We start from the raw sequence: 27,627 nt of genomic DNA, 5'->3' as shown, positions 1-27,627 counted from the left end.
GCGCCTCGCCGCTGCACACGCACGTGGCGCTGCTGTGGGAGCTGCACCGCGGCCCCGCCCGCCGGAGCGTGCTCGCCCTCACCCACGAGGGCAGGTTCCGCCCGGGCCCCGGCTACGAGCAGCGCTACCACAGCGGGGACGTGCGCCTCGACACCGTGGCCAGCGACGCCTACCGCCTCTCCGTGTCCCGGGCCCTGTCCGCCGACCAGGGCTCCTACAGGTGTGTGGTCAGCGAGTGGATCGCAGAGCAGGGCAACTGGCAGGAAATCCAAGAAAAGGCCGTGGAAGTTGCCACCGTGGTGATCCAGCCAACAGGTGAGCTTCTGGAAATGATGTTTTATACACTGTGCCGTGCACTGTGACCAGTGTTCGTGTAAAAGATTCGGCTGGTAACCCCATCCCTCTCTTAGGAGAACTGTGGCTGCTTCTCAGTGAGGCCTGCCTTTGGGGGTGAAGGGAGGAGGGTGGTGTTGACAGTTTGGGAGGAGCACATTTGTTTTGTGCTATATACCTGCGGTTTTGCTTTGTAGCTGCTTTCATCTGGATGTGTACCCATGCGAAGCTGCAGCATACACTAGGGCAATTCTTTGACTCAGAGGTGAAGGTCAGGAGTCCTTCCACCAGAGTGATGGCCAGCCTGGTGTTCAGAGGGGCTTTGGGGTGGAGCTGCCCACACCCTGCTTTATCTTGGTTGCTGTTTCCTGAGTCCCTGGATCTGTCTTTCTCCACAGCTACTGGGGATGTGCATCTAGCTCCCCCCCAAACTTGGATCCTCTAGGTATACCTTTAAGGCCCCCTCAGGTACGCCATCCCTTGTTAGATGAGGAGCTCTTTAGGGCTGGGCCGCTTCTTGCTTTTCTACGTCATGTATATACCCCAGGAGCATCCAGCCCTGGAGTCTATACAGGAAGTCCTTTCTCCTGTTGTCTGTGAATCAGCCTTTTTTTTTTTTAACCCCCCCCTCCAACTACAGAAGTAATTAAGAAAATACCAAATGCATTTTAGGAAATACATAAAAGTAAAAGAAAAGCAGTTGCTGACTCACTGTCCAACAAGCATCAGTAGAGAAAGTACCATGTGCTCAGCTCTGTGCTGGGCCCTGAGGCCTGAGGTCCTTGAGGCTTGTTCCCAGACCCTGTGGAGCCCTAGGCTTTAGCAGAGACAAAGTGTAAAGAGACCACTGCAGGGTAATGTCATTGCTGGGGATGTAGAGAGGTACTTAGTTTTCTGGGAGTCTGACATCTTCAGATCTCAGACTACTTTGCTGCTGTTGCTGCTCCCTCCTGTTTTTTAAACTGGGAAGACCTTGGCTGGATTCATTTCCTGAGCATGAATATGAGTGCGTTGTCACTCTGTTGCTCATGTGGGAAGCAAAACAGGAAACTACGCACAAGGAGTATTTTGTCTCTGCAGGCTGCATTGTCCTGAGCAGTTTACTTTGCATTTAAACTACCACACGGGAGATGGATTTGCTCAAAGTGGGTGGTAAGCAGCAGGACTGAGGTTCTTCAGTGACTGTGGCCATCGAGAAGAGGAGCTGCCCTGTCACAGTCAGTCTTGGTTCCACTGGCTTCAGAAATCACTTTTCATCCAGATGGACTCAGGTCCCCTTCCCTATCAGAGGTGATCTGGCTAGAATTGGCCTTAAGAAACCTGTAGATATTGAGTTTGCATGAAACAACTATCTTAATGAGGCAGAAGGTTTAAGAGTTTCAGCTTTGCAGCAAGTTACCTTTTTATGCAGGAATTTCAATCATAAAGGTGTTTTTTTAATTTAAACACACCACAAAACGCACAGTGTCTAGTTATAGGCCTTGAACACTCTGAACCTATTAGGCAAGTAATAACATCTGGCTCTCACCTGAGACTGGGGGTTTATAATCTTTTTTGTGCCATGGACCTCTTTGGCAATCTTTTGAAGCCCACAGACCCTTTCTCAGAATTATTGTGTTTAAATTCATAAAATATAATATATGAGATAGCAGAGGAAAACAATTATATTGAAAAAGTTATCAAAAAAAATGTTTTTTAAAAGATGGCTGGTAAGGGGATCTTAACCCTTGACTTGGTGTTGTCAGCACCACGCTCTCCAAATGAACTAACCGGCCGTCCCTATATAGGGATCCAAACCCCAAGGCCTTGGTGTTATCAGTACCACACTCTCACAAGTGAGCCATGGGCCAGCCCTATTAAAATATTTTTTAAACAAATTTGTTTTGTAGTAATTTTGTGCTTCTTTATTAATGCATTAATAATTAATAATTTAAAAAATATTGTGGTAGGCCTAAAAACTACTGTAATTTCTAAGTAGCAATGAATATAAATATTTCAGGATGTCTGCAACAACTATAATGTGATATGAAAGTATCTGTGATTTTTATTGGGGACAGAGTCCCAGGGACAGGTAATACTATGCTGATTTGGTGCTCACAATGGGAAGAGATGCTGTATTTCGGGTACAGGTTAACAAAAATAAACATGAATTTTTTTCCCCTTCAAGTTCACAGACACTCTCTAAATTCTCTTTGTGGATCCCAGGTTAGGAGCCACCACACTAGAGTGACGGTCTTTCCTTTCTTGTCAATACCTGCACTATCCATAGCTGGCTGCTTATATATTCTTATTGCATTTTTATGATAATGGCACGAAGTCTCTTAAACAACAAAGCCATGATACCTGTGTGGCAATATCTCCACTCTCCCTACCCCTCTTATCATAGGAGTGGCCTGGTTGACGCAAATCTTGGTGTCTAATTTGTGGATTCTGTTATATTCAGTGGAGAAAGCCTGCACCACAGTAGGCTTTGTCTGAGGTCTCCCATTGCATCACAAATTCTTAGAACCAGTTTTTTTTTTTTTTCTCTTCAGCCTGCTCCATCCTGTCTTCCAGCAGTAAACCCCCAAATCCAGAATGGGTGGGAACCTATGGTTAGTGATATGACAAAATATTTAGTCATTTGCACAGAGAAAATTACAAAGTGAACTGCACAGTTGAAAAGACGTTCTGCTAATATTTCTAGAACTCAAAAATCCATTTTCTCTGTCCATGTAGTTCACAGTTGCGTATTGAGTACTCCTTCGCTGACCCGTTGCCTCCTGAGTTGTCTTTGGTGTCTCTAGCAGGATTCCAGGATTTCTGACCACACGTGTTGTGTGTGGGGTGGTTCACACCACAGATCCAGCGCGGCGAGGAAGTTTCCTGATACCTTCAAGTTACTTTTGGCCCCTTTAAAGGGGTGATGGAGGAGTGAGAATTTGGAGAGTGGGTGGAGGGAGAAATTGGACTTTTAAATTCCTTTTTCTAATACGGGTTGAGTATCACAAATTCAAAAATCTGAAATTCAAAATGCCCCCAAATCCAAAACTTTTTGAGTACTTACGTGATGCTCAAAGGAAATGCTTGTTGCAGCATTTTAGATTTCAGATATTTTGGATCAGGGGTGCTCCACTGGGTATGTATTCTGCAAATATTACAAAATCTGAAAAAATCTGAAATCCGAAATACCTGGCCTCAAGCATTTCAGATGAGGGATACTCAACCTATGCTAAATCCACCTCATTTTCTGTCTTCTCTCAAATGGATCTTGAGCTTGGCTTGGAATATTTGTTTGAAATATTGTCAGGATTTGGAATATTGATATGGAAGTGATTTATGCTGAAGGGTATGGGCTTTGGGGTTGGGTCTTTTCTGAGCTGGGCACCAGCCTTTGTCCCTGAGCTTACTGGAGATAGCAGTTGATGCTAAGCGACTCTTGCTAGAAGGCCAGGGCTATGACTCCAGTTGAATCCCCTGGGAGGTGTTGGCTTTTTATCATCTTTAAGTAATTGTTCCCAGAACATTATCAAGAGATGATTGTTTTTCTACTCTGATTACAGATGTTCAACTTCTTTTTAAAAATCCCCTGAAGAGAGTAAAATGTTCCCATGTAAAAGCTTTGACAGGAGAAAGCTGAAACTAGATCTGCCTTGGGTCTGTGACACCAAATACTTCAGTGCTTCCTCTAAATATAGTCTTCTTTTAGTTATCCACACACAAAAGAGAGAGGGCAATAGTATGGATATTCCAAAGATTGTTGTGTTTTGGTTTTAAAATATATGTTTTATGCTTGACATTTGGGTAGGTATGTCTACCCAAAATGATATAAATGAAATAAATGATACTCTGAGTACATTACCATTTGAAGACTTGACAGTATGTACCAGTCAGAACTAGGTTGTCTTTTTCCTTTAAAATCACCCAAGTTTTATCATGTACGTGGACAAAATATAGTTTTAGTTTTGCAATGATCAGCAGACTTCTTATGAAACAATAGCATTAACAGTTAAGAGCAGAGTTCCTAGAGGCAGACACCCTAGATTTGAATCCTAACTCTGCTACATAGCTGTGTGACCTTGGGAAAGTTACTGAACCTCTCTAAGCTTTAGTTTCCTTATCAGTAAAGTGAGGATAGAAATAGTATCTAACTCTTAGGGTTGTTTTAAGGATTATTTATAAAGCACTCAGAACACTGCGTGGCACATAGTAAAGGTATATAAATGTTTTCCACTGTTATTGTTTTCATTAAATAAAAAGAAAAGTGGTATGTTTCATTCATTTATTCATTATATGTTTCTGAAGCACTTACAACTGTACAAAGCCTTCTAACTTTAATGCCACAGGTAAGAACTTAAAAGGAGATGATCTAACAAGAGGCAGGGAGTGAGAAAGAAATGGGAGGGTGGAAGGGACAAATATAATCCAGACTATCTAGATGTATTTGTTTTTATTTTTCAAGCTGTACAAGCGGCCGTGGCCAGGAATGTGTCTGTGACTGAAGGAAAGGAACTGGACCTGACCTGCAACATCACAACAGACCGATCGGATGACATCCGGCCCGAGGTGACGTGGTACTTCAGCAGGACTCCTGACAGCACCTTGCCTGGCCTCCATGTGTTGGCACGGCTGGACCGTGATTCCCTGGTGCACAGCTCCCCTCACATTGCTTTGAGTCATGTGGATGCACGCTCCTACCATTTATTGGTTCGAGATGTTAGCAAAGAAAACTCTGGCTACTATTTCTGCCACGTGTCGCTCTGGGCACCCGGACACAACAGGAGCTGGCACAAGGTGGCAGAGGCCATGTCAGCCCCAGCCAGTGTGGGTGTGACCTGGCTCGGTGAGTGGTTTGGAGAGCAGCTCTTGGCCTCTCCAGCTTAATGCCTGTGAGATATCTGGAGAAGTCAGGGCTCTGTGTTCTGCACTATTTTGGCATTCTTTATTTTGTTCAAGCATACTTTAGCCCGGATAGATCCCAAGCTGGGGGTGAAAGCAAAACTGAAATAGAATCTGGCAGGCAAGGGAAATGTTTAGATAATGTGGCCTCAGTTGTCTCAATACCCTCATTTGAGAGGATATAGTTTCCTTTTGTTGTTGAGATTTGCAGGGTCGGGTGCTGCTGAATGGCTCTTTGAAATGGATCTTTGTTGGAGGGAGAACGCTGCCATTCTTCCTGCCCTTTTCCTAGAATCCTAGGTGCTCCCTGGCAGGAGCTGGTGCTTTTCCAAACCCCAGTGCAGAAAGAGGATTCCTTCGGTTAATGGAAAGTGTTTTTTCCACATAATACCTTGGAATCCAAAAATGATTTTATTTGCAGAGACCAGTTACACATAGGGGCCTTCCTGCTTCCCCAGGCTCTTCATCCCGGGTATAATTCACTTCCTGCCACCACTGTTATGAGGTGAGACAGGCCTACCTGTCAGATTCTTTTCTGTGTGGGCTTGATCTTTCTACTCTTCTATGAGTGCCTTGAGCCCTGAGGAAGGCATTTGGCATTGCTCTGATTATTAGGAGGCAAAACAGATCTTTAAAAGCAAGGAAATCCTTTGCTCCTTTGTCTGATGCTAAACATCTTCCCACCATGACCCGAACTCATATTTAGCTCTTCCTTATCTCTGCATTAAAATCTTCTCTTGGGTTAGTGGCATATTCACTGTCTATTTCTCCCTAGTAAGCCTTTATTTGGCAAAGACAAGAAGTTGGCAAGTGGGGACAGGGGCAGAGAGAAGAAGAGTAATAAGAGTAAGGAGAAGGGACAGTTCAATTTTGATTGAGACTAGGCAGGGTGTTAGTCATCCCTGTTAGCAAAGTGATCCTTTGATATCTGAAGTAAAGGAGCAGGCTTATCTGGTGAGCTTTTATTCCTGCCATCTGAATCCTGTGCAAGAAACTCAGTATGAAGTACTGAACTGGAACAATGTTGGCCCAGCTAGAACTCTCCTTAGCAACCTTCAAAATAAAACAGATGTTGTTAGCACCAAAAGAAGGTTTTTCATCTCTGGAGCTGAATTTGTCTCGTAGCTCTGATCCTCAGTGCATCGTGTGGTGCTGTCAGATCCCAGCACTGGCTCCCTGTTCCCCTCCAATGTCTGAATCCCAGCTCGAGGATTTTTCTTTCTTTCTTTCTTTCTTTTTTTTTTTGAAAGTGCTGCCTGCACTCCAATTTGAGGGCTTCTTTGAAGTGCTCGTGCATTGATCCCGGCATACCCAGGGGGAGATGCAGGGACTGTCAGACAACTGGAAGGGAGCTTTGGGAGGGAATGGGCTCTTTTAACTGGAAGGGATTTGTTGGCTGTGTTCTCCAGAGAGTGACAAGAAATAAAGAGACTAAATTGTGAAAAAGGCTCAGTTATTATCCTAAGGATCCTGCCGTTTGTTTTCCTGCAGAGTGCCAGCACCATTGTTGTGAAAGTCGCCAGTGTGCTTCTCCCTGACTGATGCTAATGTCTGTAGACCCTGCACCTTCCCCAGCGCTTTGCACATAATGGGCACTCAATAAATATTGGCTGAATGGGTAAATAAACCAGTACCAACACATGGATTATGTTAAAATATGTGCATAGGAAAACAAAAATTGCAAAGCTGTAATGTTCAGCTCATAGAATATTCAGATGTTTGTACAAAAGGAAACCTTCTGGGAGTATAAGAGGTATAAAAAAAAGACTATGTTCTTCTTTCTTCTTCTTAAATCATTTCCTCCTTCCCTGTGCCTCACATCATTACAGCTGCTTGGACACTTGTCAGGAGGTGGGTCGGGCATGAGCACAGCATCAGACCTTTCTTCAAGACCTCCCAACTCATTCTCTGCCCAGAACTGATGGGCCAGGTCTGACGCTATATGGTTGTCTCTAGGTGTGTAACATGCAGATGTGTGCCTGCAGATGCACTACCAGATGCGACTGGGGGGCTGTATGAGGTATCTGAGAAGTAGTCAAGGAAGACAGGTGACCAGCCAAGTACTCTATTTATATGTGTCATCTTAGGTCATGTGACTATGGAATGTTGACACAGACGAGTTCTTGAGAAAGTGGGTTCCCCATGCAGGTATGACACAAAACTCAGTGTTGTTACTTGACAGATTAAGAATATAATTACCATTTATTGAGCACCTACTGTGTGCTAGTCATTGGTCTAAGGACTTTACATGCATTAAATATTTGTTACAATAATCCTGTGAGTCAGGTACCACCCCCATCCCCATCTGAAAACCACTATTTTTTATTTTGCTTACGATCTTGAGGGTCAGGAATTAGGGAAGGACTCAGTAGGGTTCATCTGTGATACACATGGTGATGGATGGGCAGCCAGGGCTGGGAGTCCCCTTCCAGATGGCTTTCTCATGCATATGTCACCATGCACCTGGGCCTCTGTCTCCCCACGTGCATCTCATTCGATGCCCTCTCCATGTGGCTTAGGCTTCTTACAGCACAGACTTCTCAGGATAGTCACATTTTTTATGTGACAGCTGCCTTCCAAAGGCAGGAAGTGGAAGTTGCCAGACCAGTTAAAAGTTGGTATATGTAGGGCCGGCCTGGTGGCGCACTGGAGAGTGCGCCGCTTGGGAGCGTGGTGGTGCTCCCGCCGAGGGTTCGGATCCCATGTGGAGACCGGTTCCCGCTCACTGGCTGAGCGCGGTGCGGGCGCAACGCCGAGGGTTGCGATCCCGTTGCCGGTCCCCGGTACGGGTGCGACACCGAGGGTTGCGATCCCGTTACCGGTCAGTAAAAAAGACAAAAAGGAAAAAAAAAAAGTTGGTATATGTATAAGACCAGTGCAGTATCACTTCCACTCTTTTCCATTGGTCAAAGCCATCCAGAGTCCACTCAAATTCAAAGAGGGTGGAGAAAGATACCCCTTTAATGAGAGAGTAGTAAAAGACCCCCCTTAATGGGAGCAAGGTCACTTTGCAGAAGGACACGTGGGATGGGAAATGCTGCAGCCATCTCTGGAAAATAGAATCTACCACAGCAGTTAATACTTCTTTCTTTTACTTCAAAAAAGATGTTTAGGATGATTTGGAGAGAATTATGGCCCAGGGTCAAGTCTTTCCCAAGTGTTGTCATCTTATGTGGAAACATTTTTGGCCTTGGGAATCAGCTTCCCTCCTGAAGCTCCACAGCACAGCATCCTAGAAGCTGGGCAATTCTTGTCCTCCTCTGTGTGGGGTGGTGCACCGAGCAAGGTAGGTGGGTGGGAGCTGATTGGAGTCTCTTCGCGTTCCATTGTGTTAACAAGGAAGACATCAGGGGAGGGACGTGGATGGGCCTGGCAGGTCCAAGAGCACTTGCAGCAGTCTGGAGGACCAGGATGATTTTTACTTAAGAATTATGTCCTACTTTGAAGGGGGGTAAAAAAAGATTTAAGTTGGCTTGCAAAATGAAGCAAGATCAAAAGGGGTAAAAAAAAAAATCAAAGAATATATATTGCAAGGTGGTTGGGACAAATTAGTTACTGCATTTGAGCTCTGAATTTGCCTCTAAAGTTTTGAGGGGCTGAGACAGAAAGAGATGTGATTACACAGCTCTCCTCTGAGGAAGGAAAACAAACTCAGAGACAAACTTTTTCTTGGCACTGAATTTATCACGTGCTTTTTCACTTCAGGGGCATTGGGTAACATAATGCACAGTGCTTTCAACTGTTCTTTTACAAAAGGCCCTAAATGATTGTTTAAATGGATGCTTCTTATATCCACCCTGTGTAAAAGCTGAGTGCATAAATCTTAAGTGTGTGAAGGAGTTTCTGTAAAAAGCCAGATTTCTGTGGGGACAAATGTTGCTTTGTGTTGATCCAATTTAGTATATGGCTAAAACTTAGAGAATCTAGTGGAATGGCTAGTTAATCTGCACATTAAGCCTCCTCCTTCTGCTATCAGATGCCTTAAAGAGGCCTTGGCAAGAGCTGGATACTAATCAGTTCACGGTTGAGCTCTCTGCCCCAAGTACCAGACTTCCGTGGTGTTAATTGGAGGAGGTTCCATGGGCTTTGGATAGAAGAGCGGGAGGAGGCACAGCTGAGTTCTGCTGTTCAGTCTTAAGAACCTGATTTGCATTCTTTCCCTCTGTAGGACTGTCCCCTCTTCCAGCAGTGTGCCAGCAAGGAAGGTAATTATTTTTCTTTAAAAGGAGCTGTTAATCTGCTAAGTACTTGGTAGGAACTTCAGAACTATAGAAGATAAGATTTAGATCTGTAGGGTTTTGGTTTTTTTTTTGTCCTTTTTTGTGACCGCGCTCAGCCAGTGAGTGCACCGGCCATCCCTATATAGGATCCGAACCCGTGGCAGGAGCGTCGCAGCGCTCCCAGCGCTGCACTCTCCCGAGTGAGCCACGGGGTAGGCCCAGATCTGTAGGTTTTTTAAGGGTAACTATTATCAGCTGTCTGTCGAGGATTATCCCTGAAGGCAGAGGAGCGTGTGGCCAAGTGTTGGAGTCAGGGAGAGCTGTGTTGAGTCCTGCTCCACCACATCCTAGGTATGTTGTCTTGGATGTGAACATTTCTAAGCTTTGGTTTTCTTAGTTTAATAGGCTAATGCTTAGCACAGTGCTTGGCACTTGAGTGCTCAATGAATTTTCTTGGTGGTGATGATGGTGATTTATTAGTGTTTGAGGAACACCATCAAGTTTCTTAACCAGTTAACATGTAGGAGTGTGTCTGAGGGTGTGGAGGAGCCCAGCATGGAGGACTAGGAATATGTGTGTCCTGGAAGAAGCTGCTCCCAAGAGGAGCTAGGGAAAGGGGTGGAGCTGACCACACCCAGCCCCTTTCCTGTCCCCCCCACCCCCCAAATCTGGTAATTCACTTCTCATTCTCCGGGAGGAGTGAGATATTATTGTTATTGCTCTGAAATGGCTAGTGCTGAATACATCCTCGTAATAATGGTTCTTAATAACAGTTCGGCTAAGGTGGGGTAAAGTGCCTCTCCACCCCCGCCACACACAATAGCTCCTTATTTATAGCTGTTTAAATGTTAGGTAATATTTAATTGGCACCTCTTTGATGATTGGTCAGTATGCTCGGCTGCCTGTAAAGCACCTGCCCAGTTGAAGATAATAAAACCACTTCATCAGCAGAGAGGGCACTCCTTCGTGTTTCTTCCAACTGACACGTGCAACCCATTCCTCTCATTAGCTGTACCAAGTTACTAAGGTTCAGAGGGGGTATTAGAACATGGCCCTGCAGTACACTGCTCAGGATTAGTGCCTCAGCTCTTACCATCACTCTTGTCTTCTGGGATGTAGCAAGCTTTGAGAGTATTAATAACCTGGGTGTGTGATGAGATGGTGCAATTTGGTTGTAGTGGGAGCCAGGCCATAGAGCCAAAGCCTCTCCTGCGATTCTGCTCTCACACACCATGCAAGACCTTAATCTTCTAACTTACCCCCTCTGGGCTTTGTTTGTGCTTTTTTTAGTTTTTGTTTTTCATTTGGGAATGTACATGAAAATAGTACCAATCTCATTAGTTGTTATGAACATTAAGTGAAAATGTAAGGAAAGTATGTGGCGTGGAGCCTGGCATATAGGAAGCCCTCAGTAAATGCCAGATGTTGTCATTATTACTGTAAAATGGGGATAATAATACCTTCCTTGTAGAATTGTTGTGAGAGTAAAAGGAAGTATTCTATGTGAAAACCTCTAAATCAGTTCTCTGCACACAGTAGGCACAAATTTTTTTTAACAAATTAGCCAATGATTCTGAAAGTATTTCATTGTTTTGAAAATTGTAACAGAGGAGTTTAATGACCCATATTTAAGAAGAAAAAAGTCTTTCTTTTGGGGGGAAGTCACTCTTTTAAATGTCAGTAGCTCTGGAGATGGTATACACATGAAAAGACATTGTCCTGGGATCCAGAATAGGGAGCAGACCCCTGCTTCTCAGGATGTTAGTGACATCATGCTTACCCTGGCCTCAGTATTCTGTGCAAGAACTTACACAGTGTTGGTTGTTGTTTGTTTTTACTTTTAAAAATAGAAATTTGCAGATATTCACAGTAGAAGAAATAACCTCCAACCTCCAACTTCTTTAGCAATTATCAATATTTTGCTTATCTTATTTCATTTCTCTTCCCTTCACACACACACACACACACACACACACACACACACACACACACACACACACACACACACACACACACACACACACACACACACACACACACACACACACACACACACACACACACACACACACACACACACACACACACACACACACACACACACACACACACACACACACACACACACACACACACTTCTGGAAGAATATAAAGCATATCCCAGACATCACGTCATTTCCCTGTTAAATACTTTAGTATGCATCTTTAACTGATAAGCATTTTTTAAGCATAACCACCATTGCATTCTTAACTGATTTCTTGATGAGATCAAGCAGAATGTAGCGGTAATCAGTGGTAAAATGCTTTCGCCAAAAATGAGCATTTTCATGCAAAATATTAAATTAAGTTTTACTCAGCAAGTATGTTAATATCTTTTATGTACAAGACATTGCATGCCTAGCACGTGCAAATGAATGAAGTAGGAAGTCCCTCGCCCTGGGAAAAGTCCTATAGAAAGCCCATAGGTCCTACATACGATATCCAAAGTTCAAGGCAATGTTCAAATAAAATCATTGCAGGGAGCCTGGCCGGTGGTAGGATCTCTGTGAACTTTTGTTGAAGAAGTAGAGGTGTGACATGCTGAGTGTGTTCAAAGGAGGTATTCTGTGTTAAGTAGGAGAACCTACACAGAAGAGGTATGTGCATGATGGGCCTTGAGGAAAGGCACAATCTCTGCAAATCATTTTTAAAATTGTAAAACAACATTAAAGGACAATTTCTACACATGCACCGAATCAAAAAAGAAATAAGAATCCATCCATACTCTTACCATTCTGACATAATAGAATCATATCTCCTCTAGGAGTGTAAGTCTAAAGTTGACCTACAGAGGTGGTGGATAGGTCAAATGAACCTGCACCTTGTAAGTTCACAAGCCAAGAATCCACGCTATTTTTGTCTGTCTTTGCTTTAAAGCTGAGGCCTCCTTTTCTGGGGCCTAAGGTTCATTTTAGCAGAGTATGGGGAGACCGACCGTTGAAATCAATGAAGAGATTTTTTTCTCCTGCCAGGCTGGAATTCCTATAACTAGATCCACAGTTTGGAGCTCCCTTGTACTCTCATTTCTCTACGTTTGGATACTTAGGATTTAAACAGATCCATTTCAGGGTGGAGGATGGAGTAGAACAGGAGGATCTGTTCGTCATTTCTTCAACAACTTACTGAGCAGATGTCCCAAGTGCTGAAGCAGAGGGAACAGGGGGAAGGAAGGCAAGAGACACCGCAAGTGTAGGAGTAACTAGGGAATGGTGAGAGGTATTGTCTGAAAGTAGTCAAGAAGGCAGTGGGTAGTGGGGCTGGGTTCACATGGTAGCGGCCCTTGAATGCCCGGCTGGGGATCATGTTCTTAACTCGGTAGGTGAGAGCAAAAGCCACGGGTGGTTTTCTGCATAGTTAAGCTGGCAGTTGTGTCAGCCGGGAGGTGATGTCGGGAGATGGTTATTATAGTCTTGGCTAGAGGCAGGGCCAGGACGAGGGTATTGTTCATGAGGTTTTCACCTTTATTCATAAGGATGTATAGAGTACCTACTGTGCATCAGGTCTGGGGAAAGGAGAAATGGAAGGGACACTGAGGAGGTAGAATGTGTGACTTAGGAACTCAGAGTGGAGAGACAGAAGGGAAGAGGGAGAATTGGAGAGGGCACATGTCTCATGCTGAGATGACCTGGAGAGTGATGGCGGGAATGTGGTAACAGGAACAGTCATTGGAAAGATGGGAGGAGGAGCTGGCTGCGCTTGTTTGGAGCGGGGTTTTGGCTGTGTGTTTGTGTGTATGTGTGTCTTGGCAGAGGCGGGTGAGGCGTCAATTAGGTTATGAACGTGCTACACTTGAGCTGTCACGAAGGAACCCAGTCAGGATGCCTAGAACTCAGCTCTGCACTAGTGCTTGGGTCTGGGGGCCTAAGGCAGAGCTGGGGCCACAGCAGGGGACTGGCTGGGGTCTAATATCGGGGGAGTGAGTTTTGGGGTGTGAGTAGGAGCGGGGGAGAGAGCTGCTTTGGTGGTTGGAGCAAGCTCTGGTTTTGACTACCTTCTCCATGTGTTCTGTGGTCTAACCACTACTAGGTCAAGTCACTGCTTCTCAATTCTTTTTCTTCTAGTCGATAAAATTGGATATATTTATGGTATATTACACGATGTTTTGATGTATGTATATGTTGTGGACTGGCCAGATCAGCTAATTACCATATCGGGTGAGTGAGTTTTGGGGTGTGAGTAGGAGCGGGGGAGAGAGCTGCTTTGGTGGTTGGAGCAAGCTCTGGTTTTGACTACCTTCTCCATGTGTTCTGTGGTCTAACCACTACTAGGTCAAGTCACTGCTTCTCAATTCTTTTTCTTCTAGTCGATAAAATTGGATATATTTATGGTATATTACACGATGTTTTGATGTATGTATATGTTGTGGACTGGCCAGATCAGCTAATTACCATATTTGTTACCTAACATACTTATCATTTTTTGTGGTAAGGACATTTAAGATCTACTCTTTAAGCAGTTTTCAAGTGTACAGTGCATCGTTGTTAACTGTAGTCACCGTTTTCTACAGTAGACCTCCTGAGCTTATTCCTCCTGTCTAACCGAAAATTTGTGTCCTTTGGCCAATGTCCACCCCTCCCTAGCCCTTAGCCTCTGGTAACCACCATTTTAGTCTCTGCTTCTATGACTTCAACTTTTTTAGGTTCCACATGTAAGTGGGATCATGAAGTATTTGTCTTTCTGTGCCTGACTTATTTCACTTAACATAATGTCCTCTGGGTTCATCCATTTTATTACAAATGACAGGATTTCCTACTTTTTTAAGGCTGAATTGTATTCTATTGTGTGTGTGTATGTGTACGTATATATACTATATATGTATATATATACTATGTGTGTGTGTGTATATATATATACTATATATGTATATATACACATGTGTGTATATATACATGTGTGTGTGTGTGTGTGTGTATAGTAGTCTTCCCTTGTTTGCAGAGGGTATGTTCCAAGACTCCCAGTGGATGCTTGAAACTGCAGATAGTACCCACCCCTGTATACATGAGTACTTCAAAAAGTTCTTGGAAAAATAGAATTAAAAGATAATATGAATCTTTCCATGAACTTTTCAAGTATCCTCATATAGTATGTTATCTTCTATGTATACATACCTGTGATAAAGTTAAATTGGCAGACACAACCATTCCAGTAATTTTTATATTTTTCAGCCCAAACCTATTCCTGAATCTGTGTAACCATCCCTTACTTGCAGGAAATGGCTTGGTGTCACTCATGTCAGGGGATCCCTCAGTGCTTTCTGGCACAACATGTCACCGTCTGTCAGAACACGTTTCTGTTCGTGTCTTCCACCCACAAATTTAATGCCTTTTCCATCTTAACTAAGCAGTTATGAAGCATTGTGGTCATAACTTTTGCAGTTTGAAGTGTGAGAGCAAAACCAACGCTAATTTCCTTTTCTTTCTTCATAATTTCACCAACAGAAGATCAGTTTTTACTGTAGTTTTTAGCAAGCTTAGCTTATGATTTTTCTTCTCTCCTTATTAAGTTGAGAATTTTCACCTCTTCACTTAGAGGAAGCACTTTACGGCTTCTTTTGGCTTATCTAAATTACCAGCATCACTACTGTGTGCCGCTGGGCCATTATTAAGTAAAATAAGGGTAACTTGAATACCAGCACTGCTATACCACGACAGTCAATCTGATGAGTGACACAGCTACTAAGTGACTAAAAGGTGGCTGCATCTGCAGCATGGATCTGTTGGACAAAAGGATGAATCACATCCCAGGTGGGACCACATGTGACAGCATGAGATTTTATCACGTTAGTCAGAACGGCATGTGATTTAAAACTATGAATTGTTTATTTCTGGAATTTTCCATTTAATATTTTTAGACTGTTAACCACGGGTAACTGAAACCACAAAGTGAAACCATGGGTAAGGGGAACTGCTGTACCACATTTTCTTTATCTTTTCATCCCTTGATGGACACTTAGGTTGATTCCATATCTTGGCTATTGTGAATAGTGCTGCAGTGAAGATCTGCCATCTTTCATCATAATTCTAACTGCCTTCAAAAGGTGCCACTTTGGAAGAATATCCTTGGGGTGGAAGTAAACTGTGAAGGATTGAAGAGTTTATTATTAAAGAGTTGTAATCTGTTAGAAGACAGAAGAGAAGTCCCCACAGGTATTTTCATGGCATTTTTGATTGCACCTGTCAGTCAGGCTGAGGTGATGGCCCATAGGGAGCTGTCCTCTAGGTCACATTTCCTGTGGCAGTAACTTAGCAGTGTCATTGCCAGCCCAGCATTTGGTGTTCCTAAATATCATTATGTCAGTCAATGGTACTTACAAAATACAAAGTTTAAAAGACAGTAAATTTGATCCATTTGAGAAATGAGGATGTACTTGAAATGTAGTAGAAAAGATACAGCCCTGGGTTCAAATGTGCCACTTTTGAGCTGTGTGGGCAAGTTATTAACCTCTTTATTATTATTATTATTATTTTATATATATATATTTTTTTATTATACATACATGTGTTATTAACCTCTTTAAAGCTCTGTCTCCTCAGATACGAAATGAGAACCACGAATAGTAATTCACAAGTATATACATGTGTCTGTACATATGTGTATAAGAGCTCTTCAGAAAGTTCATGGAGAGACTCATGCTATCTTGTAATTCTACTTTTCCATGAATTTTTGAAGAAACTTCATTATGTTCATATACGTACACACACGTACACACACTAGGCACCAGACTAAGCACTATTATGTATATTTTAACTCTTAATCCTTACAATAACATGATGAGGTAGTTACTGTTACTTACTATCCTTGTCTTTACAGGTGAGGCATCAGAGAGGTTAAGTAATCTGCCTAAGGTTACACAGCAAGTAAATGGCATAGCCAGGATTTGAACATGGTCTAGCTCCAGACCCCTGGCTCTTTGCCACTGCTCTTTACTGCCTCACAGTTTGTTGTTCAGGTTAATGTGGTAACACACAGGAAGGATCTTCCACGTTGTGCTTGAAATGCAGGGGAGGTTCCATCAGCAGCAGCTATTGTCATGGTAGTGTCTGCCACTGCTGCTGCTCATGGAAGGTTGAGGTGTTCCAGGTTGGTCCTGACAGGACTGAGGGGTGTGTATTGCTCTGTGCACAGCCAGTTCAAATCTGTCCTTTCCACGTCAGGTGAACTTAGTTATCCTGGTCTGCACCCACGTTGCTTTTGGGTCTGCATCCAAAGTTCAACATGAGAAGCCCTGAATGTGGGGTAATTTGAGCATTCCTTGTCTTATGCACATGATGGTATAAATACATGTCCGTAGTATGTGTCCTGAGGTCCATTGTTGCTGGTGTGGGTGGCATGTGGTGTGTTAGCTCCCTGCCCAGGAGGCAGAACATCTCCAGCTGAGCAGCCTCAGCACACTCACCTATAAAATGAGGCAGGATGGCTGCTCGGGTCCTTTCCAGCCCTGACGTGCCAACAGCCTGTGGTATTTTTGCACAGTGTCCACATCACAGAAGGATGTGCTCCCATAGATGGACACAAGCAATTAAAGGCTTGTGAAGATGATGTTTGAGGGAATTAGGGTTTTGAGTTCTTTCCATTTCTTGGCCCACTGACTCATTCTTGGAGAAGTCATGATGTTCTAAGTTTCATTAGAAGTGTAAGTCACAAAAGAGTAGTTCCTTGACCTCAGCAGTTTATAATCTGCATGAGTCACAAATAAGAGCAACGGTAAATAAAACTAAACTGTTTGGTCAAGCTGATGGGAATAAAGATGATGTGGCAGATGGAAAGTTCTGTTTAGGTAGAATTCCTTTTCTCCTAGAAGTCAGTGTGCTATAGAAGAAAAATGTAGCCTTTTCTGAAAGCCTTGGCATTAAGGTGGCAAACATTTGTTGAGTGCCTGCTGCATACAAGGCATTGTATTTGGAGCTTGGAGATAAGATCTCAAGCAAAGAGCAGTCATGGAGTGGGATCAAGAGTACATAGACAAGAGTACATAGATGGCTGTGAGAACACAGAGAAGGTGCTACCTCTGGGGACCCAGACCCAGGTGACGATGAAGAATGAGGGAAGTTTGCAGGGCATTCTGAACACATCACCATGGTGGCATGAGATTGTGGTGATGCAGAACCTTGGGTAATGAGGGTAGCACGTGGGGCTGGGCAGAGGGGAGAGGAAAGGTGGCTACTCAGGCGTCTGACACCAGTTCTTTGGTAAGTGTGGAGAAGACCATAGGGCGAGTGAGGTCAGAAATGTGGAAGTGCAGGAATGATTAAATTGGTGCAGTGAACCTTGGAAGGAGGGGTTTTATACAAGTGGAAAACAACAAGACCATGGCAGAGCTGGGGATGCTAGGAGAGCGCTAGCTTTCTTCCAGCCCTGTCACAATTTGGGACAGGCAGGAACATACAGTGCTCTCAAGTGAGCAGGCTGTACTGGGGCCAGGTTCACAATGAGCCAGCTTCAGGGTCGGCAGAACTGCAGGGTGAGTTACATGTGGCATGGCGGTGAAAAGAATGCGCTTTGGGGCATTTGTGGATGGGAGGTGTTTATCGACCACTCAACACGGATTTAGCAGAAAAAGTCAGAGGAACAGCAAGGTGAGGAGAATATATAGGGGAAACGACGATGTTAGGGCCTTAAATTTGGGGCACAGCCAAGGATGGCAGGAACCTGAGCCGTGATGGGGTTGATGGGTCTCGAGTTCTGGAATGTGCTCTGGGTGTATGGGCTTGCTTAGCATTCCAGAGACAATCTTGGTAGAGTGTGGACACTGAGCTGCTTAAGAAATCTTTCTCAGAAGGCTCTAACCTCCTGGGGATACTGACAGCAGACCCCAAACCTCCAGAAAGATAAGACTCTGATTGAGGACATTTGGATTCTGGCTTTGGGAGGTTTTCTTGGGGGGTGGAATATAGGGGGTGGAATATGGAGGGCTGTGTTTTACAAGTTTTGCAAGAACACTCTTACAGGATCCTTCCCATCCAATGCAAAGCTTTCTGTCTCTTTAGTTGGTAGGATGGGCATTTAATTGTCAGAACAAGTGCAGAACTTGTCTCGTTTCTTTTGCTAATTCTTGGTAAGTTGTTCTGTTGATTATTTTTTATCCTGGCCTCTCTGTCTCTTGCTCAGAACCAGACTATCAGGTGTACTTGAATGCCTCTAAGGTCCCTGGGTTTGCAGACGATCCCACAGAGCTGGAATGCCGGGTCGTGGACATGAAGAGTGCGGAGGCGAGTGTCCGTTTCACGGTCTCATGGTACTACAGGATGAACCGGCGCAGTGACGATGTGTTGACCAGCGAGCTTCTTGCCGTCATGGATGGGGACTGGACGCTGAAATACGGAGAGAGGAGCAAGCAAAGGGCCCAGGATGGAGAGTTTATTTTCTCTAAAGAGCATGCAGACACATTCAACTTCCGGATCCAAAGGACTACAGAGGAAGACAGGGGCAGTTATTACTGTGTTGTGTCTGCCTGGACCAAACAGCAGAACAACAGCTGGGTGAAGAGTAAGGATGTCTTCTCCAAACCTGTCAACATATTTTGGGCATCAGAAGGTAGGAGCTCTATTCTTATTCATGATCCATTTTTTGTTTTGCATAGACATCCCACTGTGTGTTTTTGATGCAGTTACCCTGTAGGTTTTTGCCTACACTAGGAATCCATGCCCTGGACATTAATCACCGCACGACCCTGTACACCCTGTGTGGACTCACTACCACCCCTCTTTTATCCCCAAATCCCAGAGAGGGCCCTCTAGAACTCACTGTCATCAGCAAAATCTCCTGTTTCCTGAACCTACTCTCTGAATGTTCCTTTCTCTTTCTTCCATTAAACATTACTAACCTCACTCTCTGAGGACACCATTTCCCTAGAGCCCTCTTAAGTGGTGACACTTTCTTCCCACACTCTCATATAACTGGGCCTAGAGGTGGGGCAGGTGCCCTCCTGCTGCTCACCACAGCTTCCAGAGTATTTTCCCCACACCTAAAAGCGTTCAGCTTCAAATCTCATGTCACCAGACACCACCTCTCAATGCTGTTACCCGTTGACTCCTAGCTCCTCCTTCATTCTTTGAAGATGTTAGCTGGTGTTTCTTGGCCACTCTCTCTAGTACTGCTCCTATCTTGCTAACTTCAATATCTGTGTAGAGCACTGGGTCACAGTTGGAATCACCCTAGGAGCTTTAAAAAATACTGATGCTTGGGTCCCACCAGGAATTCTGTTTTCATTGGTCTGAGGTACACTCAGTCTGGGCACTGGAATTTTTAAACATGCCCAGGGTGATGCTTGTGTGGAGCCAAGGTTGAGAGCCCTAATATAGATAATACTTTCGTTCTCAGACCTTTGTCCTGCTCTCTGTAATCATCCTGTCCTCTGTCCTGTTCCAGTCCTTATACACTACATTAGACCGTCTTACTTCTGATAACTGAAACACCTCGATGGTCTCAATTTCAAGCATTCTATTCTCAACACATTTTCTGTCTTTCTAGATCACTTCTTATGGTACCCCAGCAACAATTCTTCAACTCTACTGGAATCAGCAATCCTGCCCCCTTACACTGTCCTTCACTCCCATTGTGTCTTCACTTCTCTCGTACCTGGGGTGACCACTTGCTCAGGGTAGTCCATTTCACACCTTCTGTCCTGGTGTGATTATTCTAGCACCCTCTGTGATTCTTAGATGTGTTTAGGAGTAGAAGGTAAGGACAAGTTTCATGGTCATCTACTGTCGGGCTAGGGCTCAGAGACCCTTCAAACCCATTGAACAGACTGGATCACAGACCTCTCACATGCCAGGCTGGGTCACCAGACCCTTCACATACAGGTCACAAGCTAGATAATTGGGAAGGATACCTGGAGCCATTGGCAGATGACAGGGGCTCAGAGCTCAATTTCCTCAGCTGCAGTGGTGGTGGCCTCCTTGATCGTCCTAGAGGCCCTGACAGCAATGGTTTGCAGCAGCAGCAGCTTGCAGCCACCCCATGACCCTCCCTGGGGCAGGGGGGCATTGGATCAGAACCACTAGTCGTTTATACTTTAAAGTCAGATAACCCAGGACACCTGGGCTCACATGTGCAGTTACATTAGACAATAACCAAGGAACACCTGGGCACACATGCTTATTTACATCAAGCGCTGGGCAAGAACCTGAACCTCTCTAGGTATCCTGACCATTTATCTTCACTTTCCCTACACCTACTGTTACCCAGCCTAAATTCCTGACCAGTCACAATCACTCCATTGCATACACCCTTAACTCCCTTGCCCCTCTCTTAGTTTTCGTGATACTGTGGCTAAACCACAACCTAGTTCAAAGCCAGCTCTCTGCTGCCTCCCTATCTCTGTCTGCAGAGCTAAATGTAGTTGGAGAAAAACATTCAAACATGTTGACTGGTCTCACTTTAAATTTGTGATCACTTATGTTAGGTGGGCTCTCAGCACTGCCCGGGAATCCTGTATTTCCTTACTCTGTTTACTTCCCCCCGCTCCTAAATGATTATTGCGTACCACCTTTTTCTCCACAAACTTCCTCCACCAGCCTCTCTCTCAGCTGTTGGTCCTGCTTCCTATTTCCCTAAATAAATGGAAAGAGTCAGGAGAATTTGCATACACTACCGCAGTAGCCGGGCCCATGTTCTTCAGCCTTACGTCCTAGCACAGGCTAGTCCCTCTTGCTACTCAGGCACATGGCTTCTCTTAGGTCTTCAGTATCCCTCTCTCTTCTGGACTTTTCCCACTGACCTATCAACATGATGTTAGATCTTGTATATTTTTTAAAAAGCTAATCTTAATCTTGCTTTCCACTCCGTCTTGTTCCCTACACCCCTTGCCCACCTGTTTCTCTTTCGTTTTAAAGCCACAGTATTTGATTTATCTATACTTGATGTGTCCAGTTTTTCTCTTCCCATTCTCTCTAATTACCTACTCTAATAAGGCTTTTTCCCTGCTGCTAGTGTTAAGATTACCAGTGATCATCATATTGCAAACTCCAAACAGCAGTTATCTTACTCAGCTTAGCAGGATTTAAAACACATGATCATTCCCTCCTCCTGGAAATACTTTGGTTTTTCCCTTGGCTTATGGGATGCCACCTTCTCAGGGCTTTCTTCCAACCTCATTAGCTGCTTCTTCTCGCTTCCTTTGCTGGTTCTTATTCTCTCTCCTGACCCTCAAACATAAGACTACCTCAGGACCTCTTTTTTTATTTAACCTCATTCCCCTGGTGATCTCCTCTAATTTTATGAATTTAAATACTATCTATACACCAGTGACTCCCATATTTACATTTCTATCCCAGACCTCTTTCCAGAACTCGACTCAATATTTTGTTGCCTTCTTGCACCTCTTCTTGTCTAATGGGAATCTCAAACTTATCTTCAAAACGGTGCTTCTGGTCTTCTCAGCCAGCTCTCTTCTAGCACCGTTGTTCAGACTCCTCATTCTTTTTGTTGGCTTATTTATTTATTTTTTAAATTTTATTTTTTAATCGAAACATAATTGATTGTACACATTTATGGTGTACAGAGTGGACTATCAGTATTTGTGTACAATATGTGATGTTTGAATCAATATTATCGTTCTTGAATGTGATTTAGAATCTTACCACTGCTCACCTCCACTGTTGCCAAGCCCCCCTCATCTCTTGCCTGGGTCATAGCCTCCTAACCCCTTTCCTCGCCTCTGCTCTTGCAGAATGATCCTGTTAACATAGCTAGAATGATCCTTTTAACATGTAAGTCAGATCATGAAACTCCTCTGCTCTAAACCTTCGAAGCCTCCCCAGCTCACTCAGAGCAGACCCAGAGTCATTTCAGTGGGCTTGGATGCCCTGTCCCAGCTGGTCCGTTACCTCTGACCTCACCCACAGCTCTCCCCAGTGCCTGCACCATTCTGCCCATCCACAGTTCCTCAGATACTCCAGGCATGCCCCTGCCTTGTAGCTTTCAGCCTTCTCTTCTTGCTGCCTGGAATGCTTTCCCCCAGATGGGTAGGGCTCGCTCCCTCACGCCCTTCAGGTGCTTATTCAAATGTTGCCCTCTCAGTGAGGATGTCCCTGGTCACTACCTAAAATTGTGATTCCCTCCCGCCCCCCATAGGTAAATTCACACTTTTTCTCTTCCTTGCCTGGTTTATTTTCTCTTAAACATTTATCACCATCTAACCATACCATATATTTTACTTATTTATTTTGTCTTTCTCCACTAGCATGTAAAGGGAGGGATATCTGTATGTTTTGTTCACCACTGTGTTCCCAGGTCCTGGAATATGGAATGCTATCAATAAGTACATGTGTGATTAATGAATGGGTGACCAAACTCACAGGAGAATCAAGAAAGAATGAGGGTGACCTGGTGGGACCTCAGAACTCAGTGATTCTGTAGAGACAGTACAGCATATATGTTCTGCTAATAGGTTTGGTGGAATAGGTGTTCCAGAAAACCCAATATAAAAATCTCATTTTATAACTAAACAGATTATAGGATTACTCATCTTATTAAAGGATAAAAAAGAATGTATCTCTTTCATTTGTTCATCCATTTAACAAATATTTAAGTACCTTCCAAGTTCCTGACATTGTGTTATTACAATAGATGCATTCTAAGGTGTATATGCTTAGATTATTATTTTGACAGAGGAACAGGAAGTAACACAGTTAAGCTAATGCTAATGTAACCATAGACAAAATGTTAAAACAGCATCTTTGAAATTAAAGTGTAAAACAAGTGGAAATGATTAGATCTACAAATGCATATGCTGCTGTCATTTTAGTAATAAATCTGTTCTGTAATGTTACTGTCATATGGTTAAACAGAGAGAGCCCATTTCTCCTTTGCTCTGCTCTCCAAGCAGGCCAGCTGAGCTAGGGGCATGTTCCCTGCTAGCAACAGACCTTCAGAGTGAAAGAGGCAAATGGTGTGGCCAGAGCCTGGCCTGGTTGTCATGTTCCACCATGTCTTCCCCAGCTCCCTAAGGATGAGCTTCCCTTCATATCACTGGGGGCACCAGTAGCTTCCCGCTTTCTCTCCCGGGGTAAAACTTCTCAAAGACTTGAAAGTCCTTAAAAAATTCTCACCATCGATTTCCTCTCCCCTCATACTCATTAAATCATTTCAGGCTGCTTCTTCCAGTGTAGTGGTTTTCAGCCTGCTTTCTTATTCACATGATTTTCTTTTTCGAGTTTCCATATTCTCATAAGTGCTATTGTGTGGCGACTTGCAAATAAACTTCTGTTTCCTTGACATTTCGCTTTTAGATACCTATTAATTTTAACTGCTGCTGTTGGAAATCACCTCTTTCTGGTGCTTCATTCCAGATTCCGTGCTTGTGGTGAAGGCGAGGCAGCCAAAGCCTTTTTTTGCTGCAGGAAATACATTTGAGATGACTTGCAAAGTGTCTTCCAAGAACATTAAGTCACCACGCTACTCTGTTCTCATCATGGCTGAGAAGCCTGTTGGGGACCTCTCCAGTCCCAACGAAACCAAATACATCATCTCCCTGGACCAGGATTCTGTGGTGAAGCTGGAGAATTGGACGGATGCATCGCGGGTAGATGGCGTTGTGTTAGAAAAAGTGCAGGAGGATGAATTTCGCTATCGAATGTACCAGACTCAGGTCTCAGATGCAGGGCTGTACCGCTGCATGGTAACAGCCTGGTCTCCTGTCAGGGGCAGCCTATGGCGAGAAGCAGCAACTAGTCTCTCTAATCCTATTGAGATAGACTTCCAAACCTCAGGTGAGCAGGGAGCCCTATGGAATCATAAACTGAGCTAGAGGAGACCCTAAGATTTTGATCAAATGCCTTTTTTTTTTCTTTTCCTTAAAGAGCTTTGTCAAGCTATAATTCAATTCACAGGCCATACAATTTAAAATGCATAAAATGCATTTTAAATGCATAATCTGATGGGCCGAGCCCGTGGCACACTCAGGAGAGTGCAGCACTGGGAGCGCAGCAGCGCTCCCGCCGCGGGTTCGGATCCTATATGGGGATGGCCGGTGCGCTCACTGGCTGAGTGCAGTGCGGCCGATCTCACACAAAAAATAATAATAATAAAAAAATAAAATGCATAATCTGATGGCTTTTTGTATAGTCACCAGAGTTGTGTGGCTATCACCACAACCAATTCTAGAACATTCTCATTACACCCAAAAGAAACCCTGGACCCCTTAGCCAACACCTTCTAACCACACCTCCCCCTCCTTTACCTGTCTCCCACCCCTCACCCCCAATCCTCCAGCAACTACTAATCTACTTTTGGTCTCTACAGATTTGCCTGTTCTGGACATTTCACATAAATGGAATATGCATGGTCTTTGTGTCTGGCTTCTTTTACTGAGCATATTGTTTTCAAGGGTCACCCTTGTTATAGCATGTGTCAGTACTTTGTTCATTCATTATCATGACTGAGTAATGTTCTGTTGTATGGATACTCACCACATTTTGTTTTTCCATTTGTCAGCTGGCGAGCATTTGGGTGTTTCCAGTTCCTGACTATTATGAATAATGTTGCTGTGAACATTCTTGTGCAAGTTTTTGTGTGAACATATGTTTTCATTTCTTCGCTCATTTAAAAAAAATAAATGGAAACTCAGCTACCTTAGATCCTTTAGGGAACATGGTGGAATATAAAGAGAGGAGGGAATTGAGCCTCCAGAGGGTTAGATGACTTGCCCAAAGCAGAAGATTCAGAGTTAAGACCCCAGTTTTATCCCACGGCTTTCTACTCTTAGGGACCTCTAGGGCTGAAGGTAGTGACTACTGTTCGTGGCCCAACTAATGAGAGCAGTGTTTCCATACAGGGGATGAGCATCCAACCTTATTCCTCACCTTGCTTTTGAATTGGAAAAAGATTTTCTATAAATTAGTCAAGTCACCAGAGCTGCTGTGGTGTGGATGAATATACCTGTCAACCTAGTTTTTTTTTTTTTTTTTTTCCTTTTTGTCTTTTTTCGTGTCCGGCAACGGATTGCAACCCTCAGTGTCGCGCCCGTACCGGACCGGGACTGGCCACGGGATCGCAACCCTCAGTGTCGCACCCGCACCTCGCTCAGCCAGTGAGCGGGAACTGGTCTGTATGTGGGATCCGAACCCTCGGCGGGAGCGCCGCCACACTCCCAAGCGGCGCACTATAGCAGTGCGCCACCGGGCCGGCCCCAACCTAGTTTGTTAAGAATAGTTATTAGCTATGTTTGTCTATGAGAAAGTTAATTAAAGCAAGGACAATTTTCGTCTATACCGAAATGATTTTATCTTTGGTAAGTAGGATGTTTTTGTGCTATAAGGAGGAAAGGTCTACTTTTTTTTTTAATGGCACAGATACAATGCATATTCTCAAATAGAAATATTTCTTACTTGTATATGTAATTCATTAAGATCCTATGTCTGTGTAATTCATTAAGATCCTTTGTGTATGTGTGTGTGCTTCAGCAGGAAAATGATTTAAGTTTTTAATTCCCAATCTTATCTAGAATATGAGCATGAAGGCTTGTTTGTGAGTTTAAGGCAAAATGTTTTTACTAACTTTGCTGTGGTTCTAGTTGGAAATTTCTGAATGTATAAATTCATACTCATCTGTAATAATTCAGATATTAATTAAATCAGTACAGTGAATGCAAGATATTTGTTAAGTTAAATTAGAAGTAAGTTAGACTCCCGGTTGCCGCTCACTGGCTGAGCGAGGCGCGGGAGCAACGCCAAGGGTTGCGATCCCATTGCCGGTCCCCGGCCCGGTACGGGGGCAACACTGAGGGTTGCAATCCGTTGCCAGACACGGAAAAAGACAAAAGACCAAAAAAAAAAAAAAAAAAAAAAGAAGTAAGTTAGACTCAAAGTTTGTTTTCTATTAATATTATTTTGTATTATAACCTTTCATAGTATGTAGTGAAATAATCTTCTAGTATCTTTTAACTTTTAAATTCATAAAGGGTAAATATTGATTTAAGCCCTTAGATTTGGAAAGAGTAAAGAAAGCATAGGCCTCTTTAAGTGTTTATCTATTTGGGTTTTTTTGTTTTTAATAACAGATTTATTGAGATTTAATTGACATACCATAAAATTCACTCACTTAAAATGTACACTTCAGTATTTTATAGCATATTCAGAGTTGCACAACCGTCACGTCTATCTCATTTCAGAAAGTTTTAATCCTCCCGAAAAGAAGCTTTTTTCCCATTAGTAGTCGCTCCCATCCTCCCCGCCATTCCCCTACCCCTGGCAACAGCTAATTTACTTTCTGTCTTTATAGATTTGCCTTGTCTGAATATTTCATATGAATTGAATCATGTAATATGTGGACTTTTGTGACTAGCTTCTTTCACTCAGCATGTTTTCAAGGTCCATCCATGTGTAGCATGTATGAGTACTTTGTTCGTTTTTATGGCTGAATAATAGTTTTTGGATATACTACATTTTGTTTATCCATTCATGCATTGATGGACATCTAGATTATTTCTACTTTTTTGGCTGTTGTGAATAATGCTGCCATAGACATTATTATTTGAAAATATTTTCCATTCTGAGGGTTGTATTTTCACTTTCTTAATGGTATCCCTTAAGCAGCAAAGTTTTTAATTTTGATGAAGTCCAATTTATCTGTTTTTTCCTTTTGTTGCTTGTTTTTTTTGGATGTCATATCTAAGAAGTCATTGCCTAATCCAAGGTCGTGAAGATTTATGCCTGTGTTTTCTTCTAAGAGTTTTATAGTTTTAGCTCTTACATTTAGGGCTAAGATCCATTTTGAATTAATTTTTGTATGTGTTATGAGAAACGGGTTCAACTTTATTCTCCTATATGGTAATATCCAGTTGTCCTAGAACTATTTGTTGAAAAGTCTATTCTTTCCCACATTAAGTTGTCTTGGCACCCTGGTCAAAAATCGTTTAATTGTAAATGTAAGGGTTTATTTTTAGACACTCAGTTCTATTCCAGTGATCTGTATTTCTGTTCTTATACCAATATCACACTGTTTGATTAGTTAGTTTTGAAATCAAGAAGTGAAAGACTTTCAGCTATTCTTTTTCAAGATTATTTTTGCTATCCTGGGTTCCTTGCATTTCCCTGTGACTTTTAGGATCAGCCTAGTAATTTCTGCAAAAAAAGACACCTGTGACTTTGATAGGGATTGTGTTGAATCTGTAGATCGATTTGGGGAGTTTTGCCATTTAACAATATTGTCTTCC

The 27,627-nt window shown here is 43.3% G+C and overlaps 1 protein-coding gene across 1 annotated transcript in view; it reads left to right on the top strand.

Moving 5' to 3' along the window:
- Positions 1-27,627, top strand: part of PTGFRN (prostaglandin F2 receptor inhibitor) — a 78,306-nt gene that overhangs the window by 35,116 nt on the left and 15,563 nt on the right. The window contains exons 4-7 of the mRNA XM_008584521.1: positions 1-315; positions 4,775-5,155; positions 18,579-19,004; positions 23,765-24,184. The exon at positions 1-315 is cut by the window's left edge and continues 32 nt beyond it. Of these exons, the coding sequence (XP_008582743.1) occupies positions 1-315; positions 4,775-5,155; positions 18,579-19,004; positions 23,765-24,184 (1,542 nt within the window). The remainder of the gene's footprint in view (positions 316-4,774; positions 5,156-18,578; positions 19,005-23,764; positions 24,185-27,627) is intronic.

Source organism: Galeopterus variegatus, unplaced genomic scaffold (genome assembly GCF_000696425.1).
Source record: "Galeopterus variegatus unplaced genomic scaffold, G_variegatus-3.0.2 Scaffold3297, whole genome shotgun sequence".
Taxonomy (NCBI): Eukaryota; Metazoa; Chordata; class Mammalia; order Dermoptera; family Cynocephalidae; genus Galeopterus; species Galeopterus variegatus.
Note: the sequence above shows the minus strand (reverse complement) of the source record. Positions and strands in the feature narration are given on the sequence as shown.